This window comes from Sinohyriopsis cumingii, chromosome 15 (genome assembly GCF_028554795.1).
Source record: "Sinohyriopsis cumingii isolate HCF-2022 chromosome 15, ASM2855479v2, whole genome shotgun sequence".
In the NCBI taxonomy this organism is placed as follows: domain Eukaryota; kingdom Metazoa; phylum Mollusca; class Bivalvia; order Unionida; family Unionidae; genus Sinohyriopsis; species Sinohyriopsis cumingii.
This window is the reverse complement of record NC_142975.1, coordinates 57,853,525-57,877,022: the sequence shown is the minus strand read 5'-3', so window position 1 is coordinate 57,877,022 and position 23,498 is coordinate 57,853,525. Positions and strand designations below refer to the sequence as shown.

The following is a 23,498-nucleotide window of genomic DNA, read 5'->3' as shown; positions in this document are numbered from 1 at the left end:
CATTTGTTTTGTGTCATCGACGTCTTTTACAAATTTGCCTGGGTCGTGCCCTTGACTTCCAAATCGAGCAGCGAGTTAGTGCGAGCCCTGCAACGGGTGTTGAAACAAAGCGGTCGTCACCCTCTTCGATGGCAAACGGACAAAGGCACCGAATTTCTGAACCAAGCTTCTAAAAAGAATTAAAGAAACGTGACATTCATTTTTTTACCACCGAGAATCCCGAAACCAAAGCCAGCATCGTGGAACGTTTTCAACGCACTTTGAAAGAACGCATGTGGAAATATTTTACGCATCACCACACTCTGAAGTACATCGACATCTTACCGCACCTGGTGCAAGCGTACAACCAATCTTACCATCGAAGCATCGGACGTGCCCCGCAAGACGTGACTCCCGACAACGAAGTGTTGGTGTTTGAGCGTCTGTTTGGTACGTCCCCGACGAGGGCTGTCCCCGAGAAAAGTGGAATGTTGGCCGTAGGAGATTGGGTGCGCATTGGCAAAACCAAACGCACTTTCGACAAAGGTTACTTACCTAACTGGACGACCGAATTGTTTCGCGTCACTGGACGAGTGCATGGCCGTCATCCTGCCGTCTATAAATTGGAAGACATGAACGGAGAAGTGCTCAAAGGAACGTTTTATTTGCCCGAGTTACAACGTGTGACCAAAAAAGAAGACGACGTGTACGACATCGAAAGCATTCTCGAACGCAGAACCCGTAAAGTGGGCAAACGACGTGTCAAAGAAGTCAAAGTACGTTGGAAATGATATCCACCCAGTTTTGATTCTTGGATCGACGCTTCGCAAGTCATTGACTATAAAAAGAAGTGACCATCATGCCCTTTCACACAGCAGACGAAGCTACGTCGACCACTCCTCCTTCACCTAGTTCTTCTGTGCAAGATTTACAAAAACAACCCTTGTGGGTGTGGTGTGGAGAACGTGTGCCTAAAACGCAAATCGTCTTTTTCTGCCAAATCTTCGTGGTGTATTGTGTCATCGGGGCAGCCATCGCCAATTTGAGTTTGCAAAAAGGAGACAAACAATTATGGACCATTTTATTGAGCAGTTGCATCGGTTACCTGCTTCCTAATCCCTCCCTGAAATTCACCTCGAACGGGAACCACGGGAACCTTGTGTCCAGTGCCAGTGCCAGTCACCACTTCAATCACAACCAGAACCCCATTTTAGAAGGAGACACGCCTCTGACGTCCATTAACCCCTCGGACAGCCAAAGAACTCTGGAATTATGAGTCACCAAAACCAATTTTACTTAACTTTACCCAGTGACAGTTCCATGGAGGTGTTTCCCAAGAACACGTTGTGCTGTTACATGTTTACTGTTACTGCCAAATTACCTCAAGCCATCCAGTTAGATCACGAAGCCCATTGGGAAGTGGCTTTAGTAGAAATGATTCACCCGACCCAAGTCCTCAATGTCCTTCCCAATCAAAATTTTTTTGATGTGGAAGTTCATGACGAGCAAATGCAACAGTGGATGGATAGCAATGTCAAATATGACAAGAAAACCCGTACACAAAAGTACACCACCTATCACTTGTTCATTTCACCAGGCTATTATTTTAGTGGTCAACATTTGGTCAGCACCATAACCTCCAGGTTTAATGTCGTGTTTCTGAAAGCTTTGGAGCATGTCAACAAAAGTGTCACCATGGAGTACCACAAAGCAGCTCGTCGCTTCTTGATGAAATTTGAACGAAGTAAAATCATGTCCATTTTATTTTGTCCTGAATTGTTTGACATGTTGGGCGGAGACATGAACATGAGAAAGACCATGCTCAAGAAAAACGAATTACCCATCGTTTACGACAACGAGTCTTTTAGCAAGTTATTTCGTGCCCCGGTAGAACTGAACCAAGGACTGAATTTGATGTTCGTGTATTCCGATGTGGTGGAGTACAACGTGGTGGGACACACCTCCGTACCGTTACTGCGTGTCATTCCTTTCAAAGTAGATTCTGCCACGAACGCTGACGAGGAAGGTGGAAACACCACGTCCACCGCGAATTTGTCCATCCTCACTATTTGCCGGTCAGCAAGTCGTATTTGGACACGATCAACATTGCTATAAAAGGAGATTTGGGACAAAATATTCCATTCACCAAAGGAAAAGTCACGGTGAAACTCCATTTTCGAAAACGGTTCTCTCACGACTCTTAAGTCATGTATCCAGTGTACCGAGGGGTTGCTCGACAGCGAGGACACGGTTTAGGAGATATGTTAAAATCGGCCTTTCGTTCGGTGGCCCCGGTGTTGAAACCGATGGTGACACGCGGATTGCACGCCTTGAAATATGCGGCACTGACGCAAGGCAAAGAATTTCTGCAAAATGTCATCATCGACAAACAAAACCCTAAAGAAGCCTTCATGAGGGCAGGCAAAAATGTCTTGCTGCAAACGGGCAAAGACATTTTAGGCCAACGAGAAACACCTATAAATGCCCTGCACGCTACCGAGTCAGGCATTCAGCAAGGACAAGGCAGAAAGAGACGACGAAGAAAACACCCTTTCACCAGACTTCAAGCGAGAAAGGCCAAGAAAAGAAGAACCGTTCGAGACTTAGACGTTTTCGATTATTGAGAAAAGAGACAAAAAAATGATGCACCGAGAATCTTGCGCTTGTTCCAAGACGGAACTGGACCTGTTTGCCATGCCCCCTACCATGATGACCATGCAAGAATCCCAGTGGGTGGAATTTCACCCCGTCTCCTCACTGACCGATTCCGCTCCCATCGAGTTTGAAATCAAAGGACAGCCCGAAGATTACATCGATCTGAATAGCAGTTACTTGTACCTGAAAGTCAAAATTCTAGATAAGACTGGAGGTGCTATAGACGATGAAGCAGTAGCTCCCGTCAACAATTTCATGCATTCCTTGTTCAGTGGAGTGGACTTGTACTTGAATAACAAACTGGTCAGTAGCAGCATGGATACTTACCCTTATCGTGCCTACCTGGAAAATCTCTTGACGTACGGAATAGATGCCAAGAACACTCATCTCAATGCCTGTGTGGTATGGGAAGCTGACGAACCTACCAAGTTTGAAATATTGGAAACTGATGAAAAGAAAGACAACAATGATGGATTTGTAGAACGAAGAAAGAGAATCACGGGAGCCGACACAAGTTTAGAACTGATGGATCGTTTGCATTTGGACATGTGGTTGCAAGAAAAGTATTTGCTGAACGGGGTGGATGTCCGCCTGAGACTGAATCGTAGCAGTGCCGCTTTCCATTTGATGGCTGATAGTGACGGTTACAAAACCAAAATCCTAGAAGCCAGACTCTACGTACGCCGTGTGGAAGTGTTACCTAAAGTGGGAAACGACATCAGTCAGACGTTGAACAGAACGACCGCCAAGTATCCCATACGACGCGTGGAAGTGAAAACCTACACCATTCCCAAGGGATAGCGATCCATGATCGAAGATCATCTGTTCCAAGGACAGTTACCCAAACGTTTGATCGTTGGTATCGTCGAGAATACAGCCTTCAACGGAGCTGCCGAAAAAAATCCTTTCTACTTTCAACACTTTGGCGTGTCCAAAATCGAAGTCAGTCGCGATGGCAAGACCTTGTGTACCCGACCTTTCGAACCTGACTTTACCAAGAAGAATTACTTGAGATCGTACTTGTCCCTGTACGAAGCCACCGGACAGTTAGGAACCAATACCAGTCACGGTATTACGTACAAGGATTATGCAGGAGGCTACGCTTTGTGGGCTTTCGATTTCACTCCAGACCAAGGCAGCGACGAGGGACATTTCCACCCTATAAAATCCGGCCAGATTCGTGTGGAAATTCAGTTTAAAGACCGAGACCCTGATGAAACGGTGAACGTCATCCTGTATGCAGAATTCGATAATACCATAGAAATCAACAGTTTGAGAGAAGTCATCCTAGATTACTAGAAACCATGGAAGACTATTATCCCTCTTTACCTAGTGGAGAAACTTTAAAGATGGAATGTGATCAGACTGTGGAAAAAATGTTGTGTTTTGAAAAAAAAATTGTTTGATGTTATGATGTTGGATTATTGTTAAAAATGTTAGAGTTGTTGTTTAGTGTTAAGTGATTTTTGAATAAAAAATGTTGTGTTTTGAAAAAATTGTATGATGTTATCATGTTGGATTATTGTTAAAAATGTTAGAGTTGTTGTTTAGTGTTAAGTGATTTTTGAATAAAAAAATGTTGTGTTTTGAAAAAAAATGCCTTTGTCTTTTGTTTAGCTATAAGAATGTTGGATTGATGCTCTTTCATTTCTTACTGTCCCTCTCATGACACTCACTAAACGTTGCGACTCAAAAACCGTGTGGGGGATGTTTTCCTTCACGTCCGCGCTTTGACTTTAAGAACCGGGTTGTTTCCAGTCTAACCATCCATTGTCGACTCATCCTCCTACGAAGATGTGCTCCAAACTAGCTAAGCTCAACGAAGCCTACGTGAATTTGCATAGGGTCAGACACAGTCTGATACCGAAGCCAGAAGAAATAGAGAATGTGAGAATGTTAAAAATCACTGAAGACCTGATAGAAGAGCTCTTCAGAGAAGAAATGAACAGGGAAAAAGAAGAATGGACAGAGAAGTACAGACTTCAGAGACAGCAGCAACAGCAGCAACAACAACAACAACAACAACAACAACAGCAGCAGCAACCTGAACCTGACAGAGGCTTTGTCGATTGCCGTATCGACACCAAAGAGTTCTTCTTTTCTTTCCGAAGAAGCAGACCTATCGCCAGAAAGTCTATCCTCAGAGGACAACGCATTCTTAGAAACTAAAAAAAGAATGCCATAGCAAACAAAAAAAACCAGCCCTTTTCAGGGCTACCCCAAAACTCTAGAAAAGAAATAACAATCGATTTGCCAATGTGTGTAGGTAGAGTAGTGTGAAAATAAACACTAACTCTTTTTTAAAAAATGTGAGGGTATGTGTTTGTGTGTTAGTAAGTGCTTAAGTAAGTTGGTATGAATAGTAGATTAAAATCATGTTTTTTTTGGTGTTTGAGGTGTATATTTGGAGTTAGATTGGATTGCTTTGCGTATGTGGATAGTCTAATGAAGTGATTTATAAAAAATTTTAAAATAGTGATGGGTAGCATAAAAAAGTGAGTGAGTGTTTCTTTTAGGTCCGCGCGTTGTTGTTTTTGGTCATGATGTAGGTAACATCAATTTTATGTTTTTTAGGGGGATGTTTTCCTTCACGTCCGCGCTTTCAGTATAAATTGATACTCGCTGGGCAGTCTAGCTACACTTGTTGATTGATCAACACCAAAAATGAACACGAGACTGTCTAAACTGTTGGAACTTCATGTGCATCTGGAATATGCCAGGCGCCTGTTGAATGAACTGGCCGCGGAATCCATTGTGGAGGAGGGAAGGATAAGAGAGGAGGAGGAAAGAAGAAAAAAAGAAGAGGAGGAGAGAAGATATAAAGAAGAAGAAGAAGAGGAAAGAAGATACAAAGAGGAGGAGAGAAGAAACAAAGAAGAGGAGGAGGAGAAGGAAAAGAAGAGAAGAAGAATAAATTTCAGAATCCCAGAGAGCGAAAATTGGGATTCTGAAGCGACATATCCTGCCTCTGCTCTCTCCCCCAAAAAAGTAAAAAGTAACTGGGGGATAAGATGTGTATGTGGCGCCAGGCCTGGAAGGTGCCACCATTAACCAGGTGTCCATGAAGTTCCAAAAAAACAGCCCTTTTCAGGGCTACCCAATACTCTAGAAAAGAAATAACCATCAATTGGCCAATGTGTAGGTAGAGTAGTGTGAATATAAACACTAACTCTTTTCTAAGATAGTGTGAGGGTATGTGTTTGTGTGTTGGTGCTTGTAAGAGCTAAGGTATGTTTGTGTGAATAGTAGATTATGGGTTTCTTTATTGTTTCTTAGCGTATGTGGAGAGTATAGTTTGGGTTTTGTAACCGCTCACGTACGATTGTGTGGATAGTAGATTATGGATTTTGTTTATTGTTTCTTAGCGTATGTGGAGAGTATAGTTTGGGTTTTGTAACCGCTCACGTACGATTGTGAGGATAGTAGATTATGGATTTTGTTTATTGTTTCTTAGCGTATGTGTTTGTGTGTTTGTGTTTGTACCCGCTCACGTACGATTGTGTGGATAGTAGATTATGGATTTGTTTATTGTTTCTTAGCGTATGTGGAGAGTATAGTTTGGGTTTTATTATATGAAATGAAAAAGTAGGGGATGTTTTCCTTCACGTCCGCGCGTTGTTTGGTCATGATCTAGGTAAGATCAATTTTACGTTTTAGGGGGATGTTTTCCTTCACGTACGCGCTTTAAGTATAAGAACCCACAGTATTCGTCGTTCAAACCATTCTGCAAAGAATAAAAAAGAAGATGGCTTCTAACCAAATGGACAAAATACAAACATTACAAGACGTTTTAGACAACTTAGGAATGATGGAGCAGATGTTGATAAGACTGGTTGAAGACCATTATTCCTATAGTCCCCATCGTGTAAAGATGGAAATTAATAACTTAAAAAAGGTAAAGGACAAGATTAGTGGTGTCATGAAAGAGATAAAGGAGGAGAAGGAGGATGAAGAGGAAAGAATAAGAATAAGCAAATGGAACGAAATGATTGAAAAAGAAGAAGAAAATGAGAAGAGGAAGAAAGAAGAGGAGGAAGAGAAGAAGAAAGAAGAGCAGGAGAAAAAAAAGAAAGAAAAGAAGAGAAAGAGTGTTGGAGATAAAATAAGAACTTGGTGGAGAAAAAGAAGAAACTAGAAGCAGAAGAAAACCCAAAGGCCCTTTTCAGGGCCAGCCATATTTCTCGAAAACAGATAGCCTTTCCATTGCCTACCCCTTTTTTTTAAATTTAAATTTAAATTTAAATTTAAATTTAAAAAACGTTTTAAAAAAAAAAAAAAAATCCCAAAAGCCCAAACTCTATTCCCCATGTTAATTTCCCTTGTCCCTAGACAGACCCAAACTCTATGTTAAATTCCCATTGTCCCTAAAGTGGCCCAGCGTTTTTCTCCATGTTAAATTTCCATTGTACGTATATTGTCCCAGGGGTCTCCGTAATGCTAATTCCCATTGTACGTATAGTATCCCACTTAACTACTAACCCCTCCAACCACAAAGTAATCAGCTATATTCAAAGAAGTTTAGGGAAATGGGCTGATAAATGGGGTTTCAAATTACCCCATGAAAAAACCATAGCAGTATTATTCACCACCAAACGTAAATTACAAAATCAGTTTCCAAAACTCACCATCCAAAATCAAGAAATTAAATTCGTAAAAGTAGCACGATTTTTAGGCATGCATTATGACTCCAAGCTAAAATGGGGACACCACATAAACGAACTAGTCAAAAGGTGCAATAAAGACCTTAACCTCCTTACAAACCTTAAAGGAACCACCTGGGGATCCAATCAAGAAACCTTACTAGCATTATATAAATCATTAATTAGATCTAAACTAGATTACGGATGCCAAATTTACAAGTCGGCACCCCAAAATAACCTCAAGAAACTAGACAGCATACAAAGAAAGGCCCTAATTTTTTGCACTGGAGCACTACCATCCACATCACTAGTGGAGCTTCAAATCTTAACTGGAGAACTTCCGCTCCACCTTAGAAGACAAGAATTCACCCTCAGATATGCGGCCAGGCTAACAACACACCCGGACACACACCCCACCCGGCTAGCTATAAATAAATGCAACATACCTTTTAGAACTAAATTAACACAAAACATACCAGTAGTGAAATTAGTCCATCAATTAGTTGAACAACTTCCTATAGACAACCTCCAAGCAGAAATTGCAAATCACTATGACAGAGAACCATGGATAAATATCAACCCCACAGTTAACACCCTCATTACGAAATATGGCAATAAAAACGAACAGGAACTTAAACTAAACACAATCTGTACAGAAGAAATCAACTCAAAATATTGCAACTACATTAAGATTTACACTGATGGATCCAAAATAACAGAACCACCCAGAACAGCAGCAGCTTACGTAATCCCCGAACTTAACATTAAAGTAGGACGAAGACTACCTAACCTCTGCTCCATATACACAGCTGAATTCTGGGCCATACTTGAATCACTCAAATGGATCAAAGAGAACAAAATACCCCAAGCGGTAGTAATAAGTGACTCGCTAAGCGTCATAAACTCAATACTTAATAACAACAACAAATCAAGAGAAAACTATCTTAGGCAAACCAATTTATTGTTAAAAAAACTGAACAACAATAACTTACAAGTAGAATTTATGTGGATACCATCCCATATTAACATACCAGGTAACGATATGGCAGATATAACAGCTAAACAAAAACTAAACGAAACCACTCACATCAACCTAGATTATAGCATATGCGAACTCAATAGCATATCTAAAACCCTCATTGACAATAAATGGCAGGAATTATGGAACACAAGCACTCGAGACAGGAAACTAAAAACCATCATTAAAGAAGTATGTAGAAATAGGAAACCACCCAAAACAAAAGGCAATGAACAAAATTTCATAAATAGAATTCTCACGGGCAAAACCAAGCTGGCTAACAGCTTCGGACAGTACATAGGACCACAACCACATAACCCTAACTGCTACCACTGCAGGGTCCCAGAAGACATAGAGCATATTTTTAACAACTGCCACACACTTGAAAAAGAAAGGGCTAAGTTTAAAGTTAAACAGCATAATATCGGATCCCCTGCAACATACCCAGAATTCTTGATGAACACAAATCCCAATATTAATCTAACGTTCGAAAATATCATAAGTTTTATACACTAATCAAAAAAAATCTAAGAAAGTAAATCAAAGACCAGTCAAAAATATTACAAATCACTGTTTGGGAATTATGACGGCCTGCTAGGTCTCGTGGGTTCACAGACTGACACAGACGTCCATAGCCCGAATAATAAAAACCAATTAAGGCCACAAAAAATTAAATAGGAAAATAGGAATTAATTAAAACAGGACTACATAATAACATACAAACAACCATAAAACAAGTTTTCACTCCAAACGAATAAGATAAGGAATCAAGATAAATAAGGAATTCAAGACGAAAAATTTTTATAAAAAAAAAATAAAAATAAAAATAAATTGCTGCCTTTCTGCTCTACTCTTAACCGTCTCCTTGTCTCTTAAACAACATCTGGAATGAAAATTAACACCTCTACGAACTCACTCACACAAACCCATGGTGACAGCCATCAACAAATACCTAGAGTAACCGACAGGACCCAAAACCAGATTGTATAAGGTGGTCTTGAACCCAGACCATCAGGATCGTCCACACTAAAACAGATTAGGAACAAAACAACCACAAATTATCAATATATAAGGTAGTCTAAACTCCAAAGACTGTCAGATCCCGCAGCACAAGGCGACAAAATAGAAAGCTCTCTGCATAAGGAAGTATAACCCCAAATTAACACGTATAAGGTGGTCTAAAACCCAACGACCATCAGATCCAGCAGCACAAAGCTACAACGAAAACAGCACTAATTAGAATACTAAGACCCTAAAAAAAATACCAGTCAAGGTGGTCCCAAATACCCAAGACCATCAGGGCCCGCTGCACAAGGTGGCAACATCAAAACCCATGGCTGTCAACCTGGCTATCGATCTTTAACCTACTCTAAAACAGCACAGAGTTATCCTCCAAACTATGCAGGACGACACTTTTAGAACTATACCCTGGAGCTTAGAAACGCCAAAACTGTGCCACGAACCGCCTCCCGATACTTATATCTCTTCCTCCTCTACCACGACCGGACATCAAACATCACGCGTGCAGTGCACGCACCCATAGCCAAATACACGAGTGCGCGTTGGGTCCAATCCCACTCGTCTCAATCAGCAAAGCAATGCAACCTTAGCAATGAGTGCTGCTGGATCCAATCCCACTCACCTCGGCCATACATCCAGATCGCTAGGAACTAAATAGTACCTCGATCTGACGACCTAATTAATAAAATGTTCCATGAACACATAAAAGCCTGGGGGATGTGGCTCTCCTTCCTTCCCCCAGGAGTAATTAAATAGCACGCTGTGCGTGCATTAAACAGTGATACATGCTCCATTGGAGCGAAAATCACTTTAATCCAACTATGTAATCGTCGCTCATATGGAACGCGCGGACCTAAAAGAAACACTTTTTAATTACGAACGCTAACTACAATCAAATTACACACAGACTATTTTTTGGACAAGCTACCGAAACGAAGTGCTTATAAATACACTTCTATTTTTTCAGTTACTAACATACAAGTGGCAATTGACTTCGTTTCTCTTTTCTAGAGTATTGGGATAGCCCTGAAAAGGGCTGTTTTTTGTGGACGGAGAGTTATGGCAATATTTTATCGTCTATGATTGCGTCTCCGTCTGGCGACAGGCTTTCCCACAGGATAAGGTCTGCTTCTTCTGAAAGAGAACGAGAACTCTTTTGTGTCTACAAGGCAGTCCACAAATCCTCTCTCTGGTTCCTGTTGCTACTATTCTCTCTCTCTCTCTCTCTCTCTCTCTCTCTCTCTCTCTCTGCTTCTGAAGTCTGTACTTATCCGTCCATTCTTCTTTTTCTTTTTTCATTTCCTCAGTGACGAGCTCTTCTATCATGTTTTTGGTCCCTTTCAACATTCGGACATTCTCTATCTCTTCAGGTTTGGGTATCAAACTTTGCCTGACACGATGTAAATTCACGTAAGCTTCGTTCAGCTTGGCTAGCTTTGAACATATCTTCATAGGAGGACTAGTCAACAATGGATGGTCAGACTGGAGACTGACTCGCTTTATATGGTTCAAGCGCGGAACGCTATGATAGTTTGATTTGAAGGTGAGGGGTAGAGAGAAGTGAAAGAGCATTATCATGATAAAAATTGAAAACAAACGACTGACACGTTATTTAAAAACACATTTTTATTCAAAAAACTAGCAACCAACAATTATCATGTTTTCAAACAAACAAACGTTTTTTCAAATAACGAACTATTTTTGACAAGGAAGGCAACGTTGTGAAGTGAAGCTAAACTTCCACTGATGGAAGTCATTGGGCCATTGATCTACATTACGTTTCCTAGGTAAAGACAAGAGATAACCATAATGGTCACAAAACCATCGATCTACTTTGTCATCGTTTCTAGAAGAGTGACGGTCAAAAAAGTTACTAAATGTTCTAAAGAATATCCAAGACTGCGTTGATGAAGAAAATACACTCAATATTGTCCACACACCAAGGAATCTGTGCCTTGTAATTTCACATTATTGAATCGTGTTGTCTGAGCATTTCTTCTCATAAAGTCGATGATATCGTCTTCCAAAGGAGGCAATCCATAAGAATCAAAATACTCTACACAACCATCACGGGGGAAGTAGACGGCTAACCAGTGGGTTCCTGGGAGATGACCGTCGTCCGTGTTGATGACACAAGCTTGATGGTCTTTAGGTTTGCGATGAGGCAGTTCATCTTTACCACACACGACAGAATTCCAAGAAGTAGTGTACGAACTGTGGTTCGAAAGGTAATAATGTTCCCAGGTATCCATTTCTTGTGTTCTTTTGTAGTTTTATGTTGTTTTTGTCTTCACAGGTAATGATAAGTTATCAATTCAATCCGAACTTTTTGTTTGAAAATGTCTGACAAGTGACCGTTTCTTCGTTTCGTCTTCGCACTTTGAGCCAAGAACGCTTCGATGTGATGGATATCTAGAGTCATCAATCGAGGAGAGGAATGATCACGCAAGTCTTTATACCGCTGATGCAACACGGCTTCTTCCAAGATGAGACTTGAAGCTTCATCCAGATGCTCGTCCAATTTTTTTTCTTGACTCAGCACCAAACATTTATCGTGTTGAATTTGACTGGGATGATCGTTTTGACATCCACAGCAATCTTTCTTGATCAATTTCGTAATTTATTCTGCGGGGTGTTTGGCAAAACAGGAGACTAAATGTTGTTCTTGTTCTGGCCATCTGGACTTCATCACTATGTTCTCTTCACTTTTGTCTTGGGCTTCTACTTCCACGGTATCCTCATATTCGGTTACCATAGATTATCCACTATTCAAAGAGCGATTTCAAACTTCCACTGCTTCTAATAGTCTAGAATTACTTCTCTCAAACTGTTAATTTCTATGGTACTATCAAATTCGGCATATAAGATGACGTTCACTGTGTCGTCAAGCCTTTCTTTAAACTTAAGTTCCACACGAAACTAGCCGAATTTTATAAAGTGGAAATGTCCCTCGTCACAGCCTTGGTCTGAGGTGAAATGAAAAACCCGCAAAGCATAGCCTCCTGCATAATCCTCGTACGTAATACTGTGACTGGTGTTGGTCCCTAATTGTCCGGTAGCTTCGTATAGGTACAAGTAAGATCTCAGGTAATTCTTCTTGGCAAAGTTAAGGGTACACAAGGTCTTGCCAGCTCGACTGACTTCGATTTGGACACTTGTGTGTGTGTGTGTGTGTGTGTGTGTGTGTGTGTGTGTGTGTGTGTGTGTGTGTGTGTGATTTGGCTTTTCAACGTAGCTTTCACAATTTTTCAGTCATATCGCTACGATGTCTGCATTGTGACAATTTATACTGATGTCAGTCTAGCACTGGGGCATCATGCCGCAAACAAGTGGCACGATATCCCACCCAGTCACATAATCCTGTCACCAGGTCGACCAATCCTAACACTAACCTCTTAATGCTGAACACCAAGCGAGGCAGCTGTTAGTACCATTTTTGTAAGTCTTTAGTATGACTCGGCCGGGGATCGAACCCACGACCTTCCGCATCCAAGGCGGACGCTCTAACAACTAGACCACCGTAGCGGTGCGATTTGGACACGTTGAAATGCTAAAACTCAAAAGGATTTCATCGGAGGCTCCGTTGAAGGTTAAATTTTCGACCATACCAAGGATTAAACACTTGGGTAACTGTCCTTGGAACAGGTGATTTTCGATCATGGATCGCTGTCCAGCGGGAATGGTGAAAGTTTTCACTTCAAAGCGTCGTATCGTATACTTGGTGGTTGTTCTGCTCAAAGTGTGACTGATGCCGTTTCCTACTTTAGGTAACACTTCCACGCGTCGTACGTAGAGTCTGGCTTCCTCGATGCAGGTTTTGAAATTGGAAGCAGCAGCATTAATCAACAATTGGAAAGTGGAATTGCTACAACTGAGTCTCAGGCGGACATTCACACAGTTCAACAAATACTTATCTTGCAACAACATGTTCAAATGCAAACGATCCATCAGTTCTAAACTACGGCTTTCAGCAATCTTATCTTTACGGGCTATAAAGCCCGCATTGCTGTTATCTAGGTTTTAAAACTTGCCTGACTGGTCAGGTTTCCATAACACGCAGGCATCCAGATGAGTGTTCTTGACCTCTATTCTGTACGTCAAGAGATTTACCTTGTAGGCTCCATAAGGGTAAGTATCCATGCTACTGTTGATCAGTTTGTTATTCAAGTACAAATCCACTGAGCTGAACAAGGAATGCATGAAAGTGTTGACGGTAGCTAGTGCCTCATCACCATCTGGATCCGTAGTGTCCGAGTCTACAACTTTCACTTTCAAGTACAAGTAACTGCTATTCAGATAGATGCAATCTTCAGGCAGTCCTTTGATTTCAAATTTGCTGGGGGCTGTGTCCATGACAGAGGAAACGAGATGAAATTCTACCCATCTGGATTATTGCATCGTCATCATGCTATGTGGCATGGCAAACAGAGATAGTTCCGACTGGGAACAGGCGCAAGACTCTCGGCTTTCCGACAATGTATAGGGGAGTCAGAGTTCTAAGGTTTACCATGGATGATGTCAAAAAGATTCCCCCATTCTTCTACATCATAGGAATTAACATCAAAACATGGCACAACGGATGTGAGAACCACCGTCCTTGTAACTGATGTGGAGCCACTTGGTCACTCCCCCAGACATTGCCACAACCAGGCACAGACCAATGCATCTCCAAGCACGGCCCCGAAAACGTACGCCGAAGCTGTATCAACTACTACAGAAATAACAGGAAATGCTAAAATAGAGACCTTACAAGCGGTGCCAGAACCTTTAGAGGAGAAAGAAGAGTCATCACAACAGGACAGACAGTCAAGAGAACTCAACATACGACTAGAAGTGGGAAGCAGCAGATCAAACCAGCTCCGCTGAGAAAAAAAGGGCCAAAGCCAGGGCAAGAAAGGTCCAGAAAAGAAGATAAAGAAAATTTAAGCTGGGGGAAAAGTCTACAGCCCCCTTTTGTGTCCTAGAATATTAGCAATTTGGAGAGAATCTAAAAAATTCAACAGTTACTGAAAGCCCAGAAATATCAATTGCTTTAGAAGGGAGAGAAGAAATATCAACCGGAACAATTAACTCAGGAGGAGAATCCCCAATCCAACAACAGAGGGAAAACCAGGATCGTAAGAGGTCTACTTCCATATTGCCAGTTAAAAGGAAACGAAAAAGCATCCACAACCCAAACTCCTTCCGAAACGGACATAACCGAACTGATAAATGTTTCAGATCACCGAAAACAAGAGACTCCCGCAAGGAAACTACAGGAGAGAAAAAGAACAAACAAGGCGCACTGTCTCCCTGAACAGAGGCGAAAGAAGGGTTATCAGCCTGGAAGAATATAGAGCAAAGAGAACTGCCAACTAAAACTAACAAGCTTAACTATTAATCATTTTAATCAACTTATATAGATATCACTTACAAAATTTTTTTTATAATACCAGTATATTGTCATGATGGAGGAACTAAACCTGAATATCTTGACTATGCACATTAACGGTATCACTAACAAAATTGATAGAATTATATTACAAACTGAAAACAATGATGTAACCCTAATACAAGAAACACACGGAATGCCGGAGCATGTGGTAAAAACACTAGAAGATGATCTTGACACTTTAGTTTTTACCAGTAACCACCCAACCGAAAGTAAAGATGGGATGGCAACAATAGCTCGGCGGACCAGCAAGGGCTTAAACCTGGGAAATCTTATAGTACCAGATGAACTACAAAGACGCTTAGTCCATTTAAAATTTAATAAATGGCATATTTTCAATATATATGTACCACCGAGAGCAAATCCAAGAAAAATTAATTTTATTGTTAATGCAAGCCGCTATATTCAGCGGTATTCTCTATACTCTTGTGTAGTAGGAGGGGACTTTAATTGGTTAATGAATGACCTAGATAAAACTGAAAGACTCGCGAAAATAGATTTTTAAAAAAATGCATAAATGGATAAGAATATTTTTAAATACTAATAATTTAAAAGATGCCTTTAAACACTTAAATAATAACAGTAGGGAATATACATATAAATATGATGATAATAAGGAAATCAACTTAGATACCTGTTATGTATCAGAAGGGCAAACTAACATAATAAAAAAATGTGTGATTGTTCAGGAACAAATATCGGACCATAAATTAGTCTTACTTTACCTGTTTTTTCAGGAATACAATTAAGTGGCGACAAAGTTTGTGGAAAATGAACAGTGCTCTCATGCTCGACGACGAGTATGTTTGCACTGTCGCACACACCTGAATAAATTAAAAGAAAATCATACTGGGTATATAATGAATAATTGGGAACTGTTTAAAAAAGAAATTAAACGCATAACAAAGTATTATAGCAAAACAAAAAACTACACAAACAATGGGTTTAAGCAAAATATTTTGAACTTATAAATAAAAATGAAGCATTAGAAGAATCAGAAGATAAAAAAATCAAACAATGGGAAAAATTGGAGAAAGAAATAACTCAAAGGATAAAATTTAGGGCAGGGAAATTTTGACATTTATATAAAAAGGGTAGTGAAGAATGGAAATTAAAAGAGGGGTGCTAAAAAAGATAGTCTATTAAATGAAACGATATCGCCTGTGACGATAAAAAAAATGGAAATTTTATTACTTGGCAACTGGCCAGGTAACCATCCAGGTTCCCCACTTAATCTGATTAAGGAACAAGTAAAAACATTAGGAATAATATTTGGGAAGAACTTTGCTCACAAAAACTATCGTGAGCTACTAAGATAGAAACGCAAATAGAAATTTGGTCGCACACGAAGATCAACTTAATGGACCGTATACAGGTTGCTAAAATGTACATGTATTGCCAACCGAATTATATAATGAACACGGTGCAACTAACAGAAGCCATGATTAAAAGGAAAATGTGAGCTTTATTTAAATAACAACTCAATTAATTAGATCCTGTATAACCAATCCATACAAAACAAAAGATAACATACAAAATAAATAGTACACACACATAGCAAACACTGGACACCATTGATACATGGCAAGGATCACTATATATAAATAAACTCCAAAACCAGCCAGGGTCAAGGAGATATTAATACACTAGAATAGGGAGGTGTGCAAACCTTTGATCCAAATTATTTAAAACCGAAATTCTAATAAACCTAATACAAACAAAAATCTACACGATGGGGAAAAACAAAAACCCATTTTTAAAAAAAAATCTTTAACTTTCGGCACTAGGGGGTCCCTTCTATGATGCAAGTCTGAGAGGGATCACACCAATAATCATCTACTCTCGTATAGTCATTGCTGTTCCGTACTGACTTACCCATGTATGTCAGATCATTGTGGACAATTATCCGGATCACCGATACGAGCGTTTGGAAAAGAAGAATTTATGTGGAGAGACAAGGCTGTCTGAAGAGAGTTCTCATATACGGTCCAGAAGTAAGAATATGCTTCGAAAAGATTTGTTTTCTGTAATGCATTTTCCCATTGTCCGTATATTATCCCCCTTCACTACTGAGCATTGTCTGCTAACATGATGTGTCCATTGGCAAGGCATTTTACTCCAATTGAATTAAAATATGGCTTCCGGAGTGGTAATAACAAACAAACGCAGCGAATCAAATGCAAGATAACCTGATTAGTATGTTTTGATCTCGCTCTCGGTTAATCGTTGTTTAGTAAACAGGCGTGGTGATGCAAATGGCAGCTGTAGGCATACGTTGGAGGTATAATCCGTATGACTGACCTCAAAGTTCTTCAAGGTTACGGGTATTCTTGTTTATTCACCCCATGCTCAGAATTAGATTTTACAAATAGGAAAGCTCATCAGTACCGACGTTTACCATCGGTATTGCAATTATTTAAAGACATAAGACCACTTAGATACATGAAACTGCATTTATTGTGTTTAATATTGCTGTTATTCCTGAAATATTCATAAAAATATAAAAAGATAAATCTATTATGTGGACTTGAAGAGTATATATTAAAGTCAAAAGAGGAAAGGTTATGCCCACTTCCCGTGTTACCTGTAAAAATACAGAAGTTCCTGACTGCCAGAAACTGAGATGAGACCCCAGCGATGAAAGCAAGAAAATCAGTGAGTGACGTCACCGTAATGCCCACTCCACTTAGTCGAAGTGCATCCGCAATCCTCCTCTCCACTGAGTCTTTTTCCCTCTCAAGGGCTTCGTTTAGACCAGACAGGATAAGAAACATGTCATCTACACCGATTCCTGAACAGAAAAGGACATGAAGGTTCAAAGAATATGACACCAGTACTTGAGAATGCTAAAAGATATTTGTTAAATCAATTTTTCAACCAGATTTTCAATCCACACATATCTTTAGTATGTTCGTCTGCCAACTGCCCAGTCTCTCTCTCTCTCTCTCTCTCTCTCTCTCTCTCTCTATATATATATATATATATATATATATATATATATATATATATATATATATATATATATATATATATATATATATATATATATGTATATGTGTGTGTGTGTGTGTGTGTGTGTGTGTGTGAAGTTTATTCATGTATGGTATTATTGTACTGTGTTAACCTTTGATGATTTTTCGTTCTTAATCATGGTCTAAATTCCGTGGAGTGGGATTGTATTGAACGCGACCCGATTTCGTCCATCAATTAGCCAGACAAGACACGTGATGGTACATACATATTTTTCTACCTTATGTACGATCCAAGAGACCGACTGGAAACATCATGTTTATATGCTAATACCACTTTTGCTATTCAGTGGCTGTTCCAGGAATATCGTTTGTGGTTGGAGAGGTGTACAAAGAAGTAGTGTTTTGCATTTCAATCGTTCCAGGACACAATTGTAACAATTTTTTTGTAAGAAAACGTTAGCATGGAGCCTGCTCACGAGGCCAGGCACGCACCAATCTGATTAAAATCAGTTATCCGCTGTCCTTCCTGAAAATCTGACGACCACCACTTAAGGGTCATGTTCTGGTGACCTTTAAATTAGCCAATGTAAATGGAGCTTTCAAAAATCTTAAAGCGAATCAAATCGTTTAGTACGCATTCATGCTTTTCATCTACACTGCTCAGTCTCCAAACGCGACAATATAAGACTTCATCTGATTTGTTGATAAAATTAGCGGTTATGGTAATAACATAGGTTAGCAGAACACAACCCCTGAGCGGTTACTGTCAGATCTTCGTGTATAACAGTGGATATATGGTTTTAATCAGATTGGGCACGCATCGTTGACTGGCCTGTACCAGTGGAGAAATTTTAAATTGCGGAAGTAAAACAAAAATGCGTTGACAATGAAGAAATAACGTTAAGTTAGTTATTTCCTGTCGTGTCGCTTTTTCATTGTATTAGTCACAACTATGTAAATTAAACAAGTACTGAGTATTCCATGGCGTGTTAAACAAATAGTAAGTACTTTTTTTAATTGACACGGGTGTGGCTAATACAACGAAAATGCCGGAGGCGACACAGCTGATTTAATGTTAGTTCTGTATTGCTAATAAGCATCTTCAGAGCACAGAGTAACAGGCTAAGAAAACTTACTCAAGAAACGTTTCAATTGATTCACGTTCATTTTCTGAGAGAGAGAGAGGGGGAGGGGGTCAATTTGTCTCTACGTGCTGGGAAACACTGATCCTGAAAGTGAACGAATGACACAAAAATAATTTCTAAATACTATCCCTCTGCTATTGTGTACTGTGAAGTCAGTAATCTTTCTCTAATCGAAATAAGACCATGATTTAATTGAGACTCTAAGATGTGACTGCTGCATGTGGCTTGCACCCGCCTCACGATTCGTGCTAAATCACATATAAATCTCTATTTTAATGATATGATATGCCAATAGTATGCCTTTGCTCGATTAAGTTATGCAGCCTGCAGATTTGTAACCTGTCCAACAGTTTATCCTATCTTGACAATATTGGAAATTATTAGCCGAACAAGCCTTACCGATCAACAGGAAAGGCATGGCTGCTGCGTCTGTCACAAAAACGACTCCACATGCTGAGAGCAGACCAAGAGCTGATCCGATTGCCATAATGGTAGCCATCAGCCCCGCGGTCCCAAGGGGCAGTCTGTGGCCCAGACAGCCCCTCCCCGGCCTGCACAAGGCCAACCAAATGTAGAGCGTCATGAGTGTGAAACTGGCGACGAAAATCAACAGGTCTCCCAAAATGTTATTTTTGATCTCTTCACTGATAGAGTTAACATGCGCATATGCAACATCGATGACATCAGAACTGAACACGTTCATTTGGTGTATAAATTCATCTTTCCAGATGTCAAACATTCTTCCATATCGCTCCTCGTCTGTCCGAAAATTGAACGTTAATTTCATCATAGGGGCTGAGACAAGCACAGAATTGTTTGTAACTGGACTTCCTACGAATCTCTTGTAATATACCGGTCCCTTGGATGGGTGAAAGAATACTGGATAGGGAACGTTTCCAAGAGCTAAAAGTGATTCAAACTCAGGAGTCAGAAGAATATCTCCTCCAACGGCACATGTGTCATGGAGGCGTGCACAGAAGTCCTCGTAATGTACTGTTTGGCCCTCGTATGTGAGAGAAATGGATACGACATACGTATATAGTCTCCTCATTTCATTCAGAACAGTTATGTTCAGTGCGTTTCCCAACTTTGCTCTGACAATTACCTCGGCATAAAGGCCAAAGGAAGCCTTTTGGTATTCTTGGAAACTGGAACCACTTACATCAGGAAACATTCCTTGTATTTTCCTGCTGTCTTTGATACTCTGGCTTGTCATTGGAGTGTAGATAGTGACGGCGTCGGTTTCCATTTTGAGGTTCAGTAACCCAAGAAAGAGGAGGCTGTTGATGGCAACTGAGGCAAGGAGGAATTTCCATGGGTGCCTTGCGAGAAATAAGCCGTACTTGAAAAATGATTCTCCTATAGCTGTATCCACCTTTCTATATATCCTATCTCCAAACATTCTGGGGTATATGAACTGAAAAGAGGTCATGAAACCATATTGTCAGTGAATGGATAAGATTTTGTGTATATATATATATATATATATATATATATATATATATATATATATATATATATATATATATATATATATATAGAGAGAGAGAGAGAGAGAGAGAGAGAGAGAGAGAGAGAGAGAGAGAGAAGTGAAGGTCGAAGGACATAGATAAATCGTCCAAGATAGACGAACAGGCAGAAGAGCAGACATGCGAGCAGGCTGGCAGGCAAAGAAGTCAAATACGTGGACGTGTCCTATAAACACATACGCTTGCATTTATGCCTACTCTCAGAACTAGCCTGGAACCAGTTTACAGTGCAGTATAGACTGGTGATTATTTAGGGACATACAGTAGTCAGGGTATTAGATAAAAGCTATTTTAACAAAAATCATGAAGTTGGGATCGAATTTTTTAGATCCTTTCCAAGTAATCGGTAGAAAACAGCTGCAAGCGACATACAAAACACGGTATATCTCAAACATATGGCCCTATTAAAGATACAACAATAAAGATTCCCACCGCGTTAAAAACCGCTAGTATGTTAAAATGTAGGCACGGATCTATTTGTATCAAATCGGGATTTCCTTCGATTCGGATCATTTCGCATGTATTTAAGACCTAACATTTTCACCCAAACATTTGGCACATGTGCACAGAAAGGAGAAACACAAATATTTATGTGCAATGTGGCGGCATAATATTGGTTTAAAGAAAAATCGTAGCTCTTTCTAATTCAAAAGAATTGGATATCAACTGTATTTAGACGTAGCTTACAAATTAAACACATGTAGTTGAGAGAGAGAGAGAGAGAGACTTACCAATTGCCTGACTTCATCAAACAACGATTTACTCTAAAATGACGCCTCCGAAAAAGATTTTTTAAAAAACTGAAATCCTGTAATTAAACCGTATTTAACAAATAATAATTTACGTGATTTCGTCAATTAAACTGCCGTATATACATGCACTTTTAAACGACGATTCATGTCAGTATTGCGATTCTTTGGATCGCAGATAGAATTAAAAACGAAGTGCAATTACATAGTACAACCTGTAATGTCGACAGCAAATAAATCATGTATGGTTAATGTATTTTGTTATATTCTAAGTTTCTTCCCACTTTTGGAATATGACACCCATTTCCTCAATATACATGATTGTACATGAGGCAATTTGCCACACGTTTCAGATACGTCAACATTATATATGATTTACACCTGATAATATGTGTTAAACCTGATTAAATATTACCTTTTAAGACCGAATTACTTGCGTGTAACGCGCACAAAGCTGCTAACACTTAAGACCAATATATGCAAACGCTTCATGAGTTGGTATGTCAGGGCATATACTATTTTTTCCGTTGATGATTCCATCAAACATCATAAAATAGGGTCTGTCGGCTCATTATGCGACGGCAGATCTGGATCTGTCCTGGAAAGAGCAAAACCGGCATAGATAACAAGAAAATAAAAAAGTGCCCAAAGAAGCGGAAGTGGTTGTTCCAATCAGAGGTTATTGCCGAAGGACCGTCACTTACATACGCCTAGAGCTAGTCACTGTACATGCTCGTCTCACGTTAAGAGGTCGATTAGATGATGTGCGGGTTTGACTTGATGCATTATTTCACAGCGTCACAGCATTATTTCACAGCAAAACAGGTAGATTTTTTTGTGTCTTCCAAAATATGAGGAAAGTGCCTTGCCAAGGACAATCACGGTAGCTGCCCTAGACTAATCCGATGATAGGATTCGAATCCGTACCCTTTCAGTCGGGAGTCAAGCACGTTTAAACACTCGGCGGCTTCCAGTTGACGTCTTATTTACACATCAGTACGTCGATAAAAATGTGTAACTTTTGCTAAACTAATGAAATACTAAGACAGGCGAGACTGACATATATATATAGATAGATAGAGACACGATATGTATGGAATGCAGTGGCTGCCTTAATTTTAAAAATATTAAAAGTTAGAATTAAGAAGTTGGAAATAGGAAAACGAAGAAAGAATCATAAAGGTGTAAGCGAAGAAAAAAGGTAATCCGCTCCGTTCATGAAAATTAAAATAAATAAGATAGAGTTAAAAAGCGAAGAAGAAAAAAAAACATGCAATAAGATGTGATTTTAAATTGTCGTACTATCTGACTTTTTGGGTCACTCTGCAGACTTTTTATGACTAGTTACCTGATCATCAATCTAACGATAACACCGTATATAACAATTATCAACTGATACAGCGAAAAATCTCACGGTTCGAAACAGATATATGAACAGCATAGGCAGAGCTAAAAAAAAAAAAATCCGATAGCCCAATGCCCTGGGCCCGTCTAATTTTAGTTCGGGCCTGTCTTGTATACCAACCGAGGTGCTTGTCGAGCTTGTAGAAAAAAAAATAGTGTGCCTATGAAACTTTGATCATGCTGATGATATGAGTAAATGTACTTTCAAAATGTTGACATACGTGCCATAACACGGCGCAGTCTAAATCAGATTATCACTGTCATATGTGCAGTTGAGATTCGATTTTAATTAAATCGAAGCTTTACTAAAAACACGATTTGTACTCCCAAACTCCCTGACACGGTCGGGTTCCGATAAAACACAATTTTCAGTAATCTTAAAAAGACAACCCCAAAAAAATACATTTAAAAAAACTTTCAGTCTAAGTCCGTACATGTAGTAAGTATAAAACGGTAATCTGTAATGATTGGAACTAATATAAAATTATCTCTACGACCTTTTAAATAGCGGCAATTAAAGGTATTTTAAAAAAGGTCAGGTACAAATCCAAGTTTCACATCAACAATAACAAATGAGATGTGTTGAACGTCTTTTTGGGGTCACCAGACAGATGCCACCCCCACCCCCCATTTCCAAAAAAGAATAAAAGTATTTTATGTTTGTGTGTTTCAACCTCAGATGTGTTGTATATTTTATTTAAAAACAAAATTTTATATAAAAAATTTAGTTTTTAGAATTTTTGATGGGGTTTTTATGTTTCTTTAGTGTTATCTAAAAGGTTGTTCGTCCGAGCCTGGTTTCCGTCACCTTGCTCCAAGTTCCTTCCCATTAAATTTGTGTGACCTTTGCTAAAGGTCGCCTAGGTATCAGTGTTTGCTATATGTAGTGGTGCTATATTGTGTGTATGCTATATTTTCTGTATGTTTGAGACATCAAGTATAGATCAAATATCTTT

General features: G+C 39.6%; 1 protein-coding gene across 1 annotated transcript; it reads right to left on the bottom strand.

Annotated features, from left to right (window-relative positions):
- Positions 1–14,252: 14,252 nt before the first annotated feature.
- Positions 14,253–20,262, bottom strand: LOC149781861 (patched domain-containing protein 3-like). Its single transcript, XM_089935019.1, has 3 exons — positions 19,260–20,262; positions 17,328–17,534; positions 14,253–14,299 (listed from the first exon to the last, which is right to left on the bottom strand). The coding sequence occupies exons 1-3, from the start codon at positions 20,260–20,262 to the stop codon at positions 14,253–14,255; spliced, it is 1,257 nt and encodes a 418-aa protein (XP_089791145.1).
- Between the last annotated feature and the right edge of the window lie 3,236 nt (positions 20,263–23,498).